This window comes from Macaca thibetana, chromosome 13, assembly GCF_024542745.1.
Source record: "Macaca thibetana thibetana isolate TM-01 chromosome 13, ASM2454274v1, whole genome shotgun sequence".
Lineage (NCBI taxonomy): Eukaryota > Metazoa > Chordata > Mammalia > Primates > Cercopithecidae > Macaca > Macaca thibetana.
The window spans coordinates 41,920,888-41,936,503 of record NC_065590.1 but is presented as its reverse complement, the minus strand read 5'-3'; the positions used below and the strand labels follow the sequence as shown (position 1 = coordinate 41,936,503).

General features: G+C 42.5%; 2 protein-coding genes across 3 annotated transcripts in view; one reads left to right on the top strand and one right to left on the bottom strand.

Annotated features, from left to right (window-relative positions):
• CEP68 (centrosomal protein 68) overlaps window positions 1–3,962 on the top strand; it is a 28,065-nt gene extending 24,103 nt beyond the window's left edge. For both annotated transcript variants that reach the window (XM_050754818.1, XM_050754817.1), the window contains exons 6-7: window positions 1,976–2,149; window positions 3,084–3,962. In XM_050754818.1, coding sequence (XP_050610775.1) covers window positions 1,976–2,145 — 170 coding nt within the window. In that variant the 3' untranslated portion in view covers window positions 2,146–2,149; window positions 3,084–3,962. The remainder of the gene's footprint in view (window positions 1–1,975; window positions 2,150–3,083) is intronic.
• A 3,017-nt stretch (window positions 3,963–6,979) lies between these two features.
• The window catches only part of RAB1A (RAB1A, member RAS oncogene family), a 46,514-nt gene continuing 37,877 nt past the window's right edge, over window positions 6,980–15,616 (bottom strand). The window contains exons 4-6 of the mRNA XM_050754833.1: window positions 10,727–10,822; window positions 8,373–8,504; window positions 6,980–7,792 (exon numbers count right to left, since the gene is read on the bottom strand). Of these exons, the coding sequence (XP_050610790.1) occupies window positions 7,595–7,792; window positions 8,373–8,504; window positions 10,727–10,822 (426 nt within the window). The 3' untranslated portion in view covers window positions 6,980–7,594. The remainder of the gene's footprint in view (window positions 7,793–8,372; window positions 8,505–10,726; window positions 10,823–15,616) is intronic.

The window sequence follows — 15,616 nt, the reverse complement described above, 5'->3', positions numbered from 1 at the left end:
CTCAAGCCTGTAATCCCAGCACTTTGGGAGGCCGAGACGGGCGGATCACGAGGTCAGGAGATCAAGACCATCCTGGCTAACATGGTGAAACGCCGTCTCTACTAAAACATACCAAAAAAAAACTAGCCGGGCGAGGTGGCGGGCGCCTGTAGTCCCAGCTATGCGGCAGGCTGAGGCAGGAGAATGGCGTGAACCCGGGAGGCGGAGCTTGCAGTGAGCTGAGATCCGGCCATTGCACTCTAGCCTGGGTGACAAAGCAAGACTCCGTCTCAAAAAAAAAAAAAAAAAAAAAGAAGACTGGGCAAAGGTCTCATGAGACTGGAGGGGTTAGCCAGCTGCGGTGGCTCATGCCTGTAATCCCAGCACTTTGGGAGGCCAAGGTGGGTGGATCACCTGAGGTCAGGAGTTCGAGACCAGGCTGGCCAACATGACAAAACCCCATCTCTACTAAAATACAAAAATTAGCCAGACGTGGTGGTGGATGCCAGTAATTCCAACTACTCAGAAAATGAGGCAAGAGAATCGCTTGAAGCTGGGAGGCGGAGGTTGTAGTGAGCCAAGATCGCGCCACTGCACTCCAGCCTGGGTGACAGAGTGAGACTCCGTCTCAAAAAAAAAAACAACAACAAAAAAAAAGAGGGGTAGAACCCAGCCCAGCCACCCTTACAGCCAAGCTTTACCGTGCGCTCTGACTGCAGTCCTCTGCCACACTTCGCCAACTCTTTTTGTGGACAGCACTTTGCCCTGATGACACCGCATCGATGTGGCTTCACTAGGCAAAGATCTTGATACAGCCAGCCTGTGTTCCTTCTCCTTCCACCCGTCCAGTCAGCATTGTCTGCAGATAGGCAGCTTCCCCTTTCCTTTCCTCTACTGACAGATGTTACAGCTGTGGCAGGAAACTAGGGAGAGTATTAGCACAGCTGATAAAGGCGCAGGAAACTACGACAGCCTTTGTGCTTAACAAAAATAAATTTTTGAAAAGAGAAAAAAGCCTGCTGTGTGTGATACACTCTGACCCTAGCTCATCCCTTCCTCACATGAACAATTCTGACACTGTGGGAATGAATCTTCCTTAGCCTGCTCTCAGGTCATTTTTTTTTTTTTGTTTTGTTTTGTTTTTGAGACAGAGTTTCACCCTTGTTGCCCAGGCTGGAGTACAATGGCACAATCTTGGCTCACTGCAACCTCTGCCTCCTGGGTTCAAGCGATTCTCCTGACTCAGCCTCCCGAGTAGCTGGGATTACAGGCATGCGCCACCACGCCTGGCTAATTTTGTATTTTTAGGAGAGACGGGGTTTTTTCTATGTTGGTCAGGCTGGTCTCAAACTCCCGACCTCAGGCGATCCACCCACCTTGGCCTCCCAAAGTGTTGGGATTACAGGCATGAGCCACCACGCCTGGCCAGGTCATTTTCTTTTTCAGTCTGTTCACTGGGGCCCTACAAAAAAGGGGTCTCAAGCACTCCCAATCTATTACCAGACCACCCACGTGAAGTAACATTCCTCCCAGCCAATAGAAACTGATGGACCTGGTAGCAGGGGTAAGCATCTGAACCTTGGCATGTCGCTTTATTTCATTTAAGCCTTATGCCCAACAGGATCTGCATGTGCCCTTATAGAGATACCTGTCTTACCTCTAAAGTCAGGTAATACCAGCCATCAGAGAACCATGTCTCTGTGCCCCTCTGTAAATTATGCAATTTCAAAGTGAAGTCAGTGAATTCTTTTCTCAGCTTTAATCAGAAGTTAACAACATAGGTTCTCCAGTGCAACAGAAGTCCCTGGAGAATCCTTGTTGTAGGAATTATGTTGTAGGAATCCTTGTTGTGCGCCTTTAAAAAGGCCATTCAGAAACTACTGCCAGGTCCTACTTTGTGCAAAATACTATACCCTGTATGTTCTTTTGAAAATGCTAAGGACAACAGTTGCGTGGGTTTTGTTTCTAGTTTAATTTCTTTGAACCTCATTGTTAGTTTTAGAGGATGTCCTTGGGAGGATCGCAAAGCAGTCTGGTGAGCTGGAGAGCCACGCAGATCGCCTGTATGACTCTATCTTGGCCTCTGTGGACACGCTTGCTGGCTGCACCCTTATCCCTGACAAAAAGCGCATGGCGGCAATGGAGCACCCATGTGAAGGGGTTTAACCTGGTGAGTAGAGGAACTCAAGAAGAAAATTTGCCCACCAACCCTGCTATAACAGTTGGCCACTACTTAGAAGCTTGTTAAGCCAAGAACTATTATTGAAACAAATGAGATACTGGAAGAAGAAAGCCAATGTTACTAAAAAAGGAGTTGCTGGTTTTCCTATGTAATGGTAGGCTCACTGTGGTACGTTCCATTACTGTTCACCCCTGCTGCCTGCTGAGGATGAGGGTGCCTCTATGCTGCCATTTCTGTGGCACTTTCTTCACCGTCAACCCTGCCATCCCAAGACAAGAGCAGCAAAACTTAGCTATATACCTACTTTATTTCTGCACAGGTACACTTTTCCAGTATGGGGCCATGACCTGGCCGCCCCCGTTCTGCAGGATCTTCTCCCCAGCTCATTTGGTACTCCAAGCATCTCTGACAGCACCAAGTGCCCAGAGAAACCCAGGGTTACTCATAACTTTGCACCACCACTCCCCTGCCCTGCACAAAGGGTCTCCATATATCTCCCATACCACTCCCTTCCAAGAAGGCTAGGGGGATGAAGGGGTTAAGACACCTTGGAGACTTAACAGGTAGTACAACTTTCTTTTGCTCCCTTGAGAAAGTCAAACAGAATGACAGAAAAGGAGCTAGGAGAGCACGGGTGGGTGTGTCCACCAGAGTTGCTACTGCCAATGCTTTTCATAATTCCGCAATTGGACTGTACTTTCTCTGAAACATCCTCTCCTACAACAAAATGTGTGTGGTGTTTAACTCGTAGATTTTCTAGGTGAGCACTATAGGTATGTTAAGAGCAGGGAGTCCCTGTATTTTTTAGCAGAGCAACTGTGAGAAGTCATCTTGATTCTAAAATGAATGCAGGGGACTGCTGTTGTTGTTTCTTCCTCTACAACATTATGCCTGTTAACAAATGCTGCCTTTTCTCTTTCAGGCATTTTCTCAGGCAGAGATGCAACCTGCCGGCCAAACACTGGTTGGTGAGGAAAAAAACCTTCAAGAAGTCCTTGCCAGAGCCATTCAACACCGAAGTCAAGGGGGAAACCTTCAATACACTAGCTTTAAAATGCCTTTCTCCTCCCTGAATGGAGGGCTGAGTTACTATTTTCATTTACAATGAATCCTTCCAAACTAAGGTTTTCCTTTTGGTGCTTCTCCACGAAGAGTGTGTAGCTTTGCAATTTTTGATAAAATAAGACGTGTTGCCTTCCCCTCTATCCCATTAAAAAAGAGCAGATAAAGCTCAAACTATTCCACCTGGTAAGGTCATTTACCAAGGGCTGGTAGGAGTTTCCGAATACTCGATACTCTCAGGCATGCAAGAGGACCTAAGAGACTGAAAACAGTGAACGGTTGGCCAGAAACCTTGGGTCTTCTCATAAAAGGAAATTTGAGCTTGTCAATCCCTCTTTGAAGATTTAGGTAGAAGAGATTTTTAACCCTTTGTCTGCAAAAGAAAAAGGGTTAAATGAAGCACCTCTACAGATTACTTTGGGAGATTACGACACCTTTTGCCATCTTCAGGGCTTACGTCTTTACTTTCTTGGCTAACCAGTTTCTTAGAAGAAAATGTGTCAGGGACTTGGGGATCTGCGGTCGTGCTTTAGCATGGCTGTGGAGCTAATTATCAAGCTTAAAGGGTACCTTTGGGGGGACTCCTCCCTTCACTCCTAGTCTCCCTTGGAAGAGCAGTCCAGGCTCAGGGAAGGGAGTGGATGGGATGACACAGTAAGTACAGAAACTGAAGCTGTCAATAGTGAAGGAAAAAGGGGAATTCCTTGTTGCTTTGGCATTGACACATAAGTACTTTGATAGAAGAAAAAAAAAACACTATGGATCAACCATTCGAAGCATCAATTCTATAGTTTTTTGAAGCAAGATGATCGGTTATTGCTGGTAACTGCAGATTCTACAGAAAAGCACTTTTAAAGTTCTGTTGGGCAATGAATGAACCTGGAAGGAGGAAAGCACAGTAACAATGGAAACTAAAGTCCTATTATTAATGTGACTTTTCTGCTTCAGAATCTCTGAGACTTTATAGTCACTGGAAAAGAGCCATTAAATTCTTTAAAGATTAGCTCTTCAACAGTAGCTACATATAAAATGCAGTATTTCAAGTGCCTGATGCTGCTGTGGTATGCTTTATCATAATGCTTAAGGGCATGATCAAAATTAAAATGTCTTCTGAGTTTGCCATATTAATCTTAGTTCCATACACAGTGAGACTTTAAAAGAGAAAAATCACTCTAGCAAATAATTGTCAATTATAAACCTGTATGTAAAAATTCTTGAAAACCTAGAATTGGCTAAAAAGGTAGAGATGTCTGACGGCCTCTTAAATTGATATATTTTACCTTCTCTTAGATGTATATTTATAAGTAGGAACATGCCCTTCCATTGAGTATGTTACTGAATAGCCCTTAGGAAATTAAACCCATTTATTTACTAATATTTGACAGGCACGGAAGTGTATTAGCATAAAAATTGGAGATGAAAACCCTACAGAAACAAACTGGCCAATATTACACTAATTGAATGCAGAATGTGGCATTCTGTTCCCATTCAACCAATAATCAGCTTCAACTGACCAGACGTTTCACAGAATGTTACACAATACCCTGTTTCCCAAGAAAGTGCTACCTTACCTAGAGATGATCTAAGATATTTTTGTTCATCCTCTGAATAAGGTGTGACTAAGCGGTGCTAACTCCCTGGACCTGGCTGTGAATGCTGCTGAAGAGTATCAACACAACTGTTAATTATACCGCCCTGCTTTAAGTTTAAGACTTCCCTTAAAACTCAAGCTGAAATTGTTTCAGCCTAGTAAGATGCTGCCAGCAGCATTTCTATGAGCAAACATGGCCAAGTTAGAGTCAAGTAGCTGAGCTTGCTAATTGCACTGTGGTACCACACTGGAATGTAGTCCCTTAAAATTAATGGAAGTTGAATCCACAGGGAAGTGATGATACTCAAAGCTGGATCAGCAGTTTCAAGATCTGGGTTCTTGGAGATCGATGGGTAAGCTCAGCAAATGGAAGACGATGTCAATACAGGGCTATTGTGAAGCTCAGGTGGGAATGGAACACAAAGGTTTGATGTAAGATACGCTGGAAAGGCAAGATATAGGCTAAGGGAAATTCAGTCCAGGGTGAAAGAATAGGAAATTACTGCTCGGACCACAATGACTGTCATTCTGAAAGGATTTCACAGTGTGCAGCTGCTTAGATTTAAGAACACTCTTCACTATGTAATTTACAGCAGCACCTTATATTTAGAACAAGTGATAATTCCCTTTACTAAGTGAACAGATTATTAAAGCCCATAGCAGCCTTGAACCGTTTGTACTTGAAAATGTGGGTATAAAGGGGAATATATTTTTTCCAGAACCGCATTTATTGGCATACACATAGAAGCAGATCTTGCGGCATGCTGAAATTTGTTGTAAATCCCAATCTTTACTGCCATGGGAAAAGCTGGAATTTTCTAAACTTAAGTCTGTAAATATGCTCATCTTAAGTTCATGTAATGTTTCCGCTAACTCACCAAGAATAAGCTGACGATTTAAACAACTTTTACTGTATAAAACTGAAGTGCACGGCATGGCATCACAATATCTTGACATTCGTTTTGTGTCATTTTGCTACTTTAGAAAATAGTTTCTGAACTCTTTCCCCCTTTATACTGTATTAAGGCAGAAACAAAACTTTTCAAGCATTAAAGATCTTCACCAAAATAACTATTGGTAACTTCAGGAATTTGTCGGTTGCCTTACGTGAGGATGAATAGATCCACCAAGCACGCCTATAATACAAAGTAAACTATGATTTTTATTGTGAAATTTTCATAGATGGAAAATTGAATATTTATTCTGTCCATTTCATTTTACAGTTATCTTACCACTTATTTTTGTACCATGTATTTCAATTGCCTGTTTAGTGAAAAATAAAAATTAAAAAACCTATTAATTTTTGGCTTGTGTTTAGCTTAAATTTTATCATTAAATTAAGGAGCCCACAACAAAATATGTTGCCGGCAGCCATATCCCAAGCCCCCGTGTGAAGAATGTTTTGGCTGCTATTTCAACCTAAGGAAACAACCTTTGACCTCAGTCACCTTAAAATGCCAGTGTGGGCAGATTTTTTATTCCTCACAATTAAAAAACAAAAACAGACCCCTAGGATCTTGAAGGTCCTATTTCAGAAAATCTTCACACATGCAAAATGTCACCAAAATAAATACATTTCCCTCAATTATCATTACCACCCAGTATTCATGTTTTAATTTTTAGGGATATAATTTCTAAAATTAGAGAAATCAAATTTCCTGCTTCCTATTTTAATGCTTAAACCCTCCTCCAACACCAAGTTAAGCAACTGTGGAGGATAAAATAGTTGAATCTGACTGAAAGCATGGAGAAAAACATTAGCACACATTAGTCTGATCATTTGCCAATTAGGAAAGGTGCTGCTTTCTACCTCTACCACAGATGCATTTGTGAAATGTTGATCAATGAAGCCATTTCAAATGGTTTTAGAGAAGGATCAGAGATAATGGGCTAGATAGCATATATTCTAAACTTGTTTTCCATATAGTTTGAGCTCCCTGAACCACTGAAGTTGGTTAAATCCCTACACAGCACAGAAGCCTCTCTAGGTCATGTTATTGGGCATATTATCTAGAAAGCAAATACTGGATGCTGCTCTAAGATAGGTCTAGAATACCTTAGTTTGCATTGTGCACACACAAATGGCTGTGTTGAATATAATGCAAGGCTCTATTTCCCTTTAACCATAAGAATTAAAACAATACTTATCACCATACAGTTTGATATTACTTCCAATAAGTACAATATTTATTAAACATATCTTCAGTTGTTTTGTTACATAGTGTGCAACAAATTACAATATTCTGCAGCCACAAATTATATGCAGAGTATGAAGAAACTATTAATCAGATAGTGTAATCTTTCCATTTATAACTCTACAAGGAAGAACTAGCAAATCAGATCTTACATATAACATCTCACTAAACTTTATGCATGGAAAGTGACAGACACTGCTTGTGCTGTTTGATACAAAATGGCTGAACTTCATCTTCAGAAGACTAAACCTGACATCTAAACATGCCAATATAAACATCAAAACAAAATATATTCTAACCAACCACGGGAAACAGTCTGGTATCAGGAAAGCAACAAGGATTACACACATTATTTTATAAACCAGCACACAAAGGTTTAAAACAGTTCTGAAAATGAAGTTAGCTGTCTTGAGTCAAGGGAATAAAAAAAAAGTCAGTATTGACCATTTACAATCTCTGACCTTTGTGGAGACGGTAAGAATCTGTTGTAGTGCAGCTACATACAGTACAATTCAGGCAATTTTGTTTTTTCACTTGGGTTCAGATTGCAAATTCATTGCTGTGAGAAAAGGACGGAGGCAAATTTTAGCAGCAACCTCCACCTGACTGCTTGACCGGAGTGCTCTGAATTTTAACATTGGACTTCTCAGCACCACCAGCTGTTGCTCCGGGACCCATTCGCTTTTTAATCTCAGCTGCCATCGTCATGAAAGACTGTTCTACATTCGTTGCATTCTTAGCACTGGTTTCCAAAAACGGAATTCCAAGGGAATCAGCAAATTCCTAAGAGAATAATGAGGCACCATTAACACTGAAAAATCTTTTTCACTACTACTTAGTGCATTTCTACCATCCATAATGGAGCGTGAGGAACTAATAAGTTCATTGGATCCAAACAGATGTTACACGAATTGTCACTGTCACAGTATTCTAGTGCACATATATATATATATATTTTTTTTTTTTTGAGACGGAGTCTCGCTCTGTCGCCCAGGCTGGAGTACAGTGGCCGGATCTCAGCTCACTGCAAGCTCCGCCTCCCAGGTTCACGCCATTCTCCTGCCTCAGCCTCCCGAGTAGCTGGGACTACAGGCGCCCGCCACCTCGCCCGGCTAATTTTTTTGTATTTTTTAGTAGAGACGGGGTTTCACTGTGCTAGCCAGGATGGTCTCGATCTCCTGACCTCGTGATCCGCCCGTCTCGGCCTCCCAAAGTGCTGGGATTACAGGCGTGAGCCACCGCGCCCAGCCTCTAGTGCACATATTTTTAAAAGTTAAGGTGGCTGTGGCCTTAGTATTACTGCAGAGCCCATACATAATTCAACACCTTCAAATTCAGTATGAAAATTAAACTTTAAACATACCTTTGCTGTTGTGTAGTCTACTACTTTCTTTGTGGTCAGATCACATTTGTTCCCTACCAACAATTTGTTGACATTTTCACTGGCATAACGATCTATTTCCTGCAGCCACTGTTTAACATTATTGAAGGACTCCTAAAAAGACATTTGAAAGTTTGATAATATGGTTCTGGAATAAATGGAAACAACCTTCCTGACCTAACAGACAAATAACAAAGAGCTAGTGAGACAACTCTAGGTACAAAATAACCACTGCTAAGGAGTGAAGGGGATTTTTTTTTTTTTTTTTTGAGACAGGGTCTTGCTGTGTTACCTAGGCCAGGGCGCAGTGGCACAATCACAGCTCACTGCACCCTCGACCTCCCAAGCTCAAGCCATCCTCCCGCTTCAGCCTCCGGGATAGCTGGGACTACAGGCACATGCCACCACACCTGGCTATTTTTTTTTTGGACTTTTTGTATAGATGGGGTTTCACTATGTTGCCCAGGCTGGTCTCAAACTCCTGAGCTCAAACAATCGGCCCACCTTGGCCTCAAAAATGCTGAGTTTACAGGTGTTAGCCACTGTGGCTGGCCGTAAACAGATATATTAAAATGACTATAAATATCTAAATGATGACAAACTAGAATTTACAGGCTTAATGATGAAAATACCTTATTTGAAAGGGAAATACAGCTTAATATTAAACTGCAACTCAGGCAAACCCAACTGCTTTGGAATACGCAATTTAAATGTACTACAAAACCTGGTTTTGAAATTTGATAATTTTTTTTTTTTTGGGGGGGGAGACAAAGTCTTGTTCTGTCATCCAGGCTGGAGTGCAATGGCACGATCTCGGCTCACTGCAACCTCTGCCTCCTGGGCTCAAGTGATTCTCCTGTCTCAGCCTCCCAAGTGACTGCTAGGATTACAGGCACGCGCCCCCACACCTGGCTAATTTTTGTCACGCCTGGCTAATTTTTGGTTTGTTTTTTTGTTTTTTTTTGGAGACAGAGTCTGGCTCTGTCACCCAGGCTGGAGTGCAGTGGCCGGATCTCAGCTCACTGCAAGCTCCGCCTCCCGGGTTTACGCCATTCTCCTGCCTCAGCCTCCTCCCGGGTTTACGCCATTCTCCTGCCACCTCGCCCAGCTAGTTCTTTGTATTTTTTAGTAGAGACGGGGTTTCACCATGTTAGCCAGGATGGTCTCGATCTCCTGACCTCGTGATCCGCCCGTCTCGGCCTCCCAAAGTGCTGGGATTACAGGCTTGAGCCACCGCACCCGGCCTAATTTTTGTACTTTTAGTAGAGATGGGGTTTTGTCATGTTGGCCAGCCTGGTCTCTAACTCCTGGCCTCAGGTGATCCACCCGGCTCGGCCTCCCAAAGTGTGGGGATTACAGGCGTGAGCCACTGCACCCGGCTTGAAATTTGATAAAATTTTGGTTTATGAATAAGATGACCTACTGTTACTACTAGACATGTCAAAATGTTATTAAATATACTTATTTTCTTATCCACAGTCATATTTACAGGAGGAAAGTTTTCATTTAAAAGTATTTCACGGCAATATGACTAGAGATTTTTTTAAACTAGCATCATTTTTTTCTCTTGCAGATATCACCCACCCAGCACTTCTAATGGCACTGAATCAAAATGTTTACATGTACGTTATCTCCTAATTAGCTATGATTTCATATTAGAGGTGAGATTTAACATTTGCCAAAAGAAAAATAAATTCCAATTTTGAATGTTCCTCTTCTGTCCTTTGATAGAAAGGACATCGAAATCTAAGTTTCTGATTAAAAATAATAATAACAAAAAAACAGTTATGGCCCCTGGAGTACATGCTTCACTGTCCCAGATTGTTCCCTCCATCACCCTGCCCTCTCTCACAGCTAATCTTCAGATACTCATTCTCATACTAAGATCCTCCTACAGCTTATCCTATTCAAATCCTTTTTTTCTGAACCACATCCTCCACAGGCAGAGACCCGCAAATCCCTCTTTTAGCAATTCTGATTACCAGGCCATATTCCTGTTAACAACACCAAGAATACAATATAAGTCAAGCAACTCACGATTCCCTACAAACTCTTGCCTATATGTTAGTGTCTTGGCTATTTGATCAGTTATTTAGTTCATAATAAATACAACCAGAATCCCTTGAAAGCAAATGTAAAACTTATTACTAATGTTCTATTTATTACAGGAAAAAAAATGTCTTTTAAGTGATTCACATTTATATTTGAGTGGACAAAGTTTTCTGCCATAAAGTTAATACTGATGGCTTATATGCGAAGTAGTAAATGAATCTTACATTAATCGAATAATGACTTCCTACTTGGTCACTGTAACACAATCTCCTCTTGGAACTTACCTGATCTGTCACATCATACACAACTATGATGCCATGGGCTCCTCTGTAATAACTGGAGGTGATTGTTCGAAATCTTTCCTGGCCTGCTGTGTCCCACTATTACAAAACAATCAAGAAATCCAAACAATTCCATTAAAATAAAGTTGGGGAAAAGTGTAGGAGGGAGGGGAAATAGTTTAGTTTTCATAACTGTGGAGATTATCAGGATGTGATATAGAAACATTAGTCCTCAACTCATACCACTATATTGCACAGTAATAAGTACCTGGAAGTCCAGAAAAGAAGGTAGTACCTACAACTGAGCTTACGATAATACTAAAATTACAAGCTGTTGAGAGCAGGAAGTATGTCATACTTTTCACATTCTCTACCGCCTTTAGCACCGTGTTGAGGAATGTCACTGGCCTAAAGCCCTTGAACACAGAACTCTTCCATGTAAGACAAACTCACTTGCTTGCACATTCTACCATGATTAAATTAGCATTGGGGGGACCTGATTCAAATAACTACCAGTCAAGACAGAACTTTAATTATCCCAAGCAGGTGTCTTTTTCTTCCCCCCTTCAAGCAGGGTCTCAGATCTGTCATCCAGGCTGAGTGCAGTGGCATGATCATGGCTCACTGCAGCTTCAACCTCCCCAGCTCAAGCAATCCTCCCACCTGAGCCTCCTGAGGAGCTGGGACTATAGGTACATGCCACCACACTCAGCTAATTTTTTCCTTTTTGTAGAGACGGAGTTTTGCTATATTGCCCAGGCTGGTCTCAAATTCCTGGACTCAAGCAATTCTCCCAAAGTGCTGGCATTACTGGCATGAGCCACCATGCCTGGCCAGGTGTTGTCTTCATCCTAGAGAAAACAATGTAAGGAAGATGATTCCAAACACTTTTATAAAATGTATTTTAAGAGCAACTTAACTGCCTTTCAACTAGTTAGGCTCAAATTCCAAAAACAAATGCTAACATTATTGCATTATAGTTCTGGGTTTAAAAAAACTGTTGGGGCCGAGCGCGGTAGCTCAAGCCTGTAATCCCAGCACTTCAGGAGGCCGAGACAGGTGAATCACGAGGTCAGGAGATTGAGACCATCCCGGCTAACACGGAGAAACCCCGTCTCTACTAAAAAACACAAAAAACTAGCCAGGCGAGGTGGCGGGTCCCAGCTACTCAAGGGGCTGAGGCAGGAGAATGGTGCAAACCTGGGAGGTGGAGCTTGCAGTGAACTGAGATCCGGCCACTGCATTCCAGCCTGGGCAACAGAGCGAGACTCTGTCTCAAAAAAAAAAAAACAAAAAAAAAAAAAAAACTGTTGGGACTGGGCACGGTGGCTCACGCCTGTAATCCCAACACTTTGGGAGGCTAAGGCAGTCGGATCACGAGGTCGGGAGTTCGAGACCAGCCTGACCAACATGATAAAACCCCATCTCTACTAAAATTACAAAAATTAGCCATGCATGGTGCGCGCCTGTACTCTCCCAGCTACTCGGGTGGCTGAGGCAGAAGAATAGCTTGAACCCGGGAGGCGGAGGTTGCAGTGAGCCGAGATCGCACCATTACACTTCAGTTTGGGGGACAGAACGAGACTCCATCTCAAAAAAAAAAGAGAAAACTGTTAGCCAGGTGCAGTGGCTCATGCCTGTAATCCCAGCACTTTGGGAGGCCAAAGCAGGAGGATCGCTTGAGGGCAGAAGTTGGAAACCAACCTACGCAACACAGCAAGACCCTGTCTCAACTAAATTAAAAAAATTAGTTGCGCAAGGTGGTGCACACCTGTAGTTGCAGCTATTTAGGAGGACTGCTTACGCCCAGGAGTTTGTGGTTACAGTGAGCTATTATTTTGCCACTGTGCTCCAGCCTAGGGGACAGAGGGAGACCCTATCTCTTAAAAAACAAAACAAAAAAAGTTAAAAATATCTAGACGCAAACTCAATTTTTAGATGTAAAAAGCTTTGGTTTGGTTTTTTTGTTGTTTTTGTTTTCGTTTTTTTTTGAGAGAGAGTCTTGCTCTGTCTCCCAGGCTAGAGTGCAATGGCGTGATCTTGGCTCACTACAACATCCGCCTCCCAGGTTTAAGTGATTCTCCTGCCTCAGCCTCCCGAACAGCTGGGATTACAGACACCCACCACTACACCAGGCTATTTTTGTATTTTTAGTAGAGACGGGGTTTCCCCATGTTGGCCAGGCTGGTCTCGAACTCCAGACCTCATGTGATCCACCTGCCTTGACCTCCCAAAGTGTTGGGATTACAGGCGTGAGCCACCCTGCCCAGACAAAGCCTTGGTTTTAACAAGGGGAATGATCGTGGACTGAGCCTAAGATTTTAAATGACAAAACTTAAAAAAAAAAAGAAGTTCAGTAGTATTCAGTGAAATCGCTTTCTTTTCCTGACCCAGCCAACATAGAGCTAAAAACAAGTTGCAATTTTGGGTAAACTGGAAGATGAGCTGGGTATTAAGGAATTAATGTCAGTTCTATTTGATGTGGTAACAAAATAGAGATGCATACTGAAGCATTTTGGAGTAAAATATCAAATGTCTATAATTTAATATACTCTACTACTAGAATAAGACAAATAATGTAAAATGTCAATAATTGTTAATCTAAAAAAGCAAATAAACAAAAATACAAATCACCACAGCTTTATTTCCTTTTCTGTCCAAATTACTAAGCCTGGGAGCTCAGAAGACTAGTTAGACAGTAATCAATAAAGAGGCTCAAGGCCAGGCGCAGTGGCTCACACCTGTAATCTCAGCACTTCGGGAGGCCAAGGCAGGCAGATCACTTGAGCTCAGGAGTTTGAGACCAGTCTGGGCATTGCTGGTCTCATGACATGGCGAAACCTCGTCTTTTACTAGAAAACCCAAAAATTAGCCAGGTATGCCAGGTATGGTGGTGTGTGCCTGTGGTCACAGCTACTTGGGAGGCTGAGGCAGGAGAATCACTTGAGCCCAGGAGGCAGAGGTTGCAGTGAGCTGAGATCATGCCACTGCACCCTGGGCAACAGAGCCAGATGCTGTCTCAATAAAAGAAGAAAAAAAGAGGCTCAAAGTCTTTCAGTGTATCTTTGGAGGAAGCATGAACTCTAGAATCAAGCCACCCTGACTTCAAAACATCAAATCTAGGTTCCTGGTTATTTAATATTAGGGAGAATCACCTAACAGTTTCTTCATCTGTAAATGCTAGATAGTATTCACCTTGTACAACAGCTAAAGGGGTTTAAAATGAACTAATGTTTGTAAAATGCGCCTGACTATAGAAACTGCTCAATAAAATAATTTCCTTTTCTTCCTTGCTCACCAACCCCTTTCACAAAGATAGAAGGAAAAATTGTTTTTTGACTAAAAAGTCAACAAGAAGTTATAGCTGACTAAAGTAAGCAATAGCATCCAAAAAGTAAAATTTCCTTTTTTTTTTTTTTTTTTTAATGGAGGTATTGCTATGTTGCCCAGGCGGATCTTGAACTCCTGGGCTCGAGTGTTCCTCCTGCCTCAGCCTCCCAAGTAACTGGGACTACAGGCACTGATACGGTTTGGCTCCGTGTCCCCACCCAAATCTCATCTCAAGTTATAATCCCCACTTGTTGACTGAAGGAAGTGATTAGATTATGGCGACGGTTTCCCCCATTCGAGTGATAGTGAATGAATTCTCACAAGATCTGAGCGCCCTTCGCTTCCTTCACACACTCTCTCGCCCACTGCCATGTAAGACGTGCCTGCTTCCCTTTCTGCCATGGTAAGTTTCCTGAGGCCTCCCCAGCCATGCAGAGCTGAGTCAATTAAACCTTTTTTTAATAAATCACCGAGTTTTGGTCAGTTCCTTGTGGCAGTGTGAGAACAGAATAATACATGCACCATGCCTGGCAGAAAGAGTAAAATTTCTGACGTTTCCTTGCTACTCTGAAAACTTTCCTGACTCTAAATCCTAACAGTACTAACAGTACTTTCCTTCGTATGTAATTCTCATTACCCCTCATAATCAGAGTAACTTTTTCCCATGTTCGTCTCTCCCACTGTCTGCCTCTTAATGGGCTATGTTTTATTCATCTCTGTAACCTCCAAGTGCCTGGTGTAATATAGACATTTTCATAAAGCCTCTTGAATGAACAATCACAGAAAGAGGCTTTCCATGGTGTACAACTGGACTCAGTACCTGCCCTACCTTGCTGAATGTTTTGTAATCTAACAAAACTCAGATAAAGACCCAGATGTCACACCTGAACAGGAAAAGTGGAAAGGAAAAGATAATTAAAATATAAATCAACAGAATCAAGATTTTGAAAAGATCTAGAAAACTTAAAGGATTACTGAAGCCAAGCAAGAGGAAAAGATAGGATTAAAAGTAAAATCTTGTGCTTAGATTTTTGGTTTTTTTTTTTTTTTTTTTTTTTTGAGATGGAGTCTCACTCTGTCGCCAGGCTGGAGTGCAATGGCGCAATCTTGGCTCACTGCAATCTCCGCCTCTCGGGTTCAAGCGATTCCCCTGCCATAGCCTCCTGAGTAGCTGAGATTACAGGCACGAACCACCATGCCCAGCTAATTTTTTTGTACTTTTAGTAGAGATGGGGCTTCACTATGCTGGCCAGGCGGGTAATGAACTCCTGACCTCGTGATCTGCGCGCCTCCTCCTCCCAAAGTGCTGGGATTATAGGCATGAGCCACCGCGCCTGGCCTGTTTAGATTTTTAGAACACCAGTCATAGAAGTGTAAAGTAAGACCTTTTTTTTTTGAAACAGGGTCTCGCTCTGTTGCCCAGGCTAGAGTGCAAATGGCATGATCTTGGCTCACTGCAACCTCCATTTCCAGGCTCAAGCAATCCTCCCACCTTAGCCTCTTGAGTACCTTGGACTACAGGGACACACCACCATGCCTGGCTGAATTTTGTGTTTTTGGTAG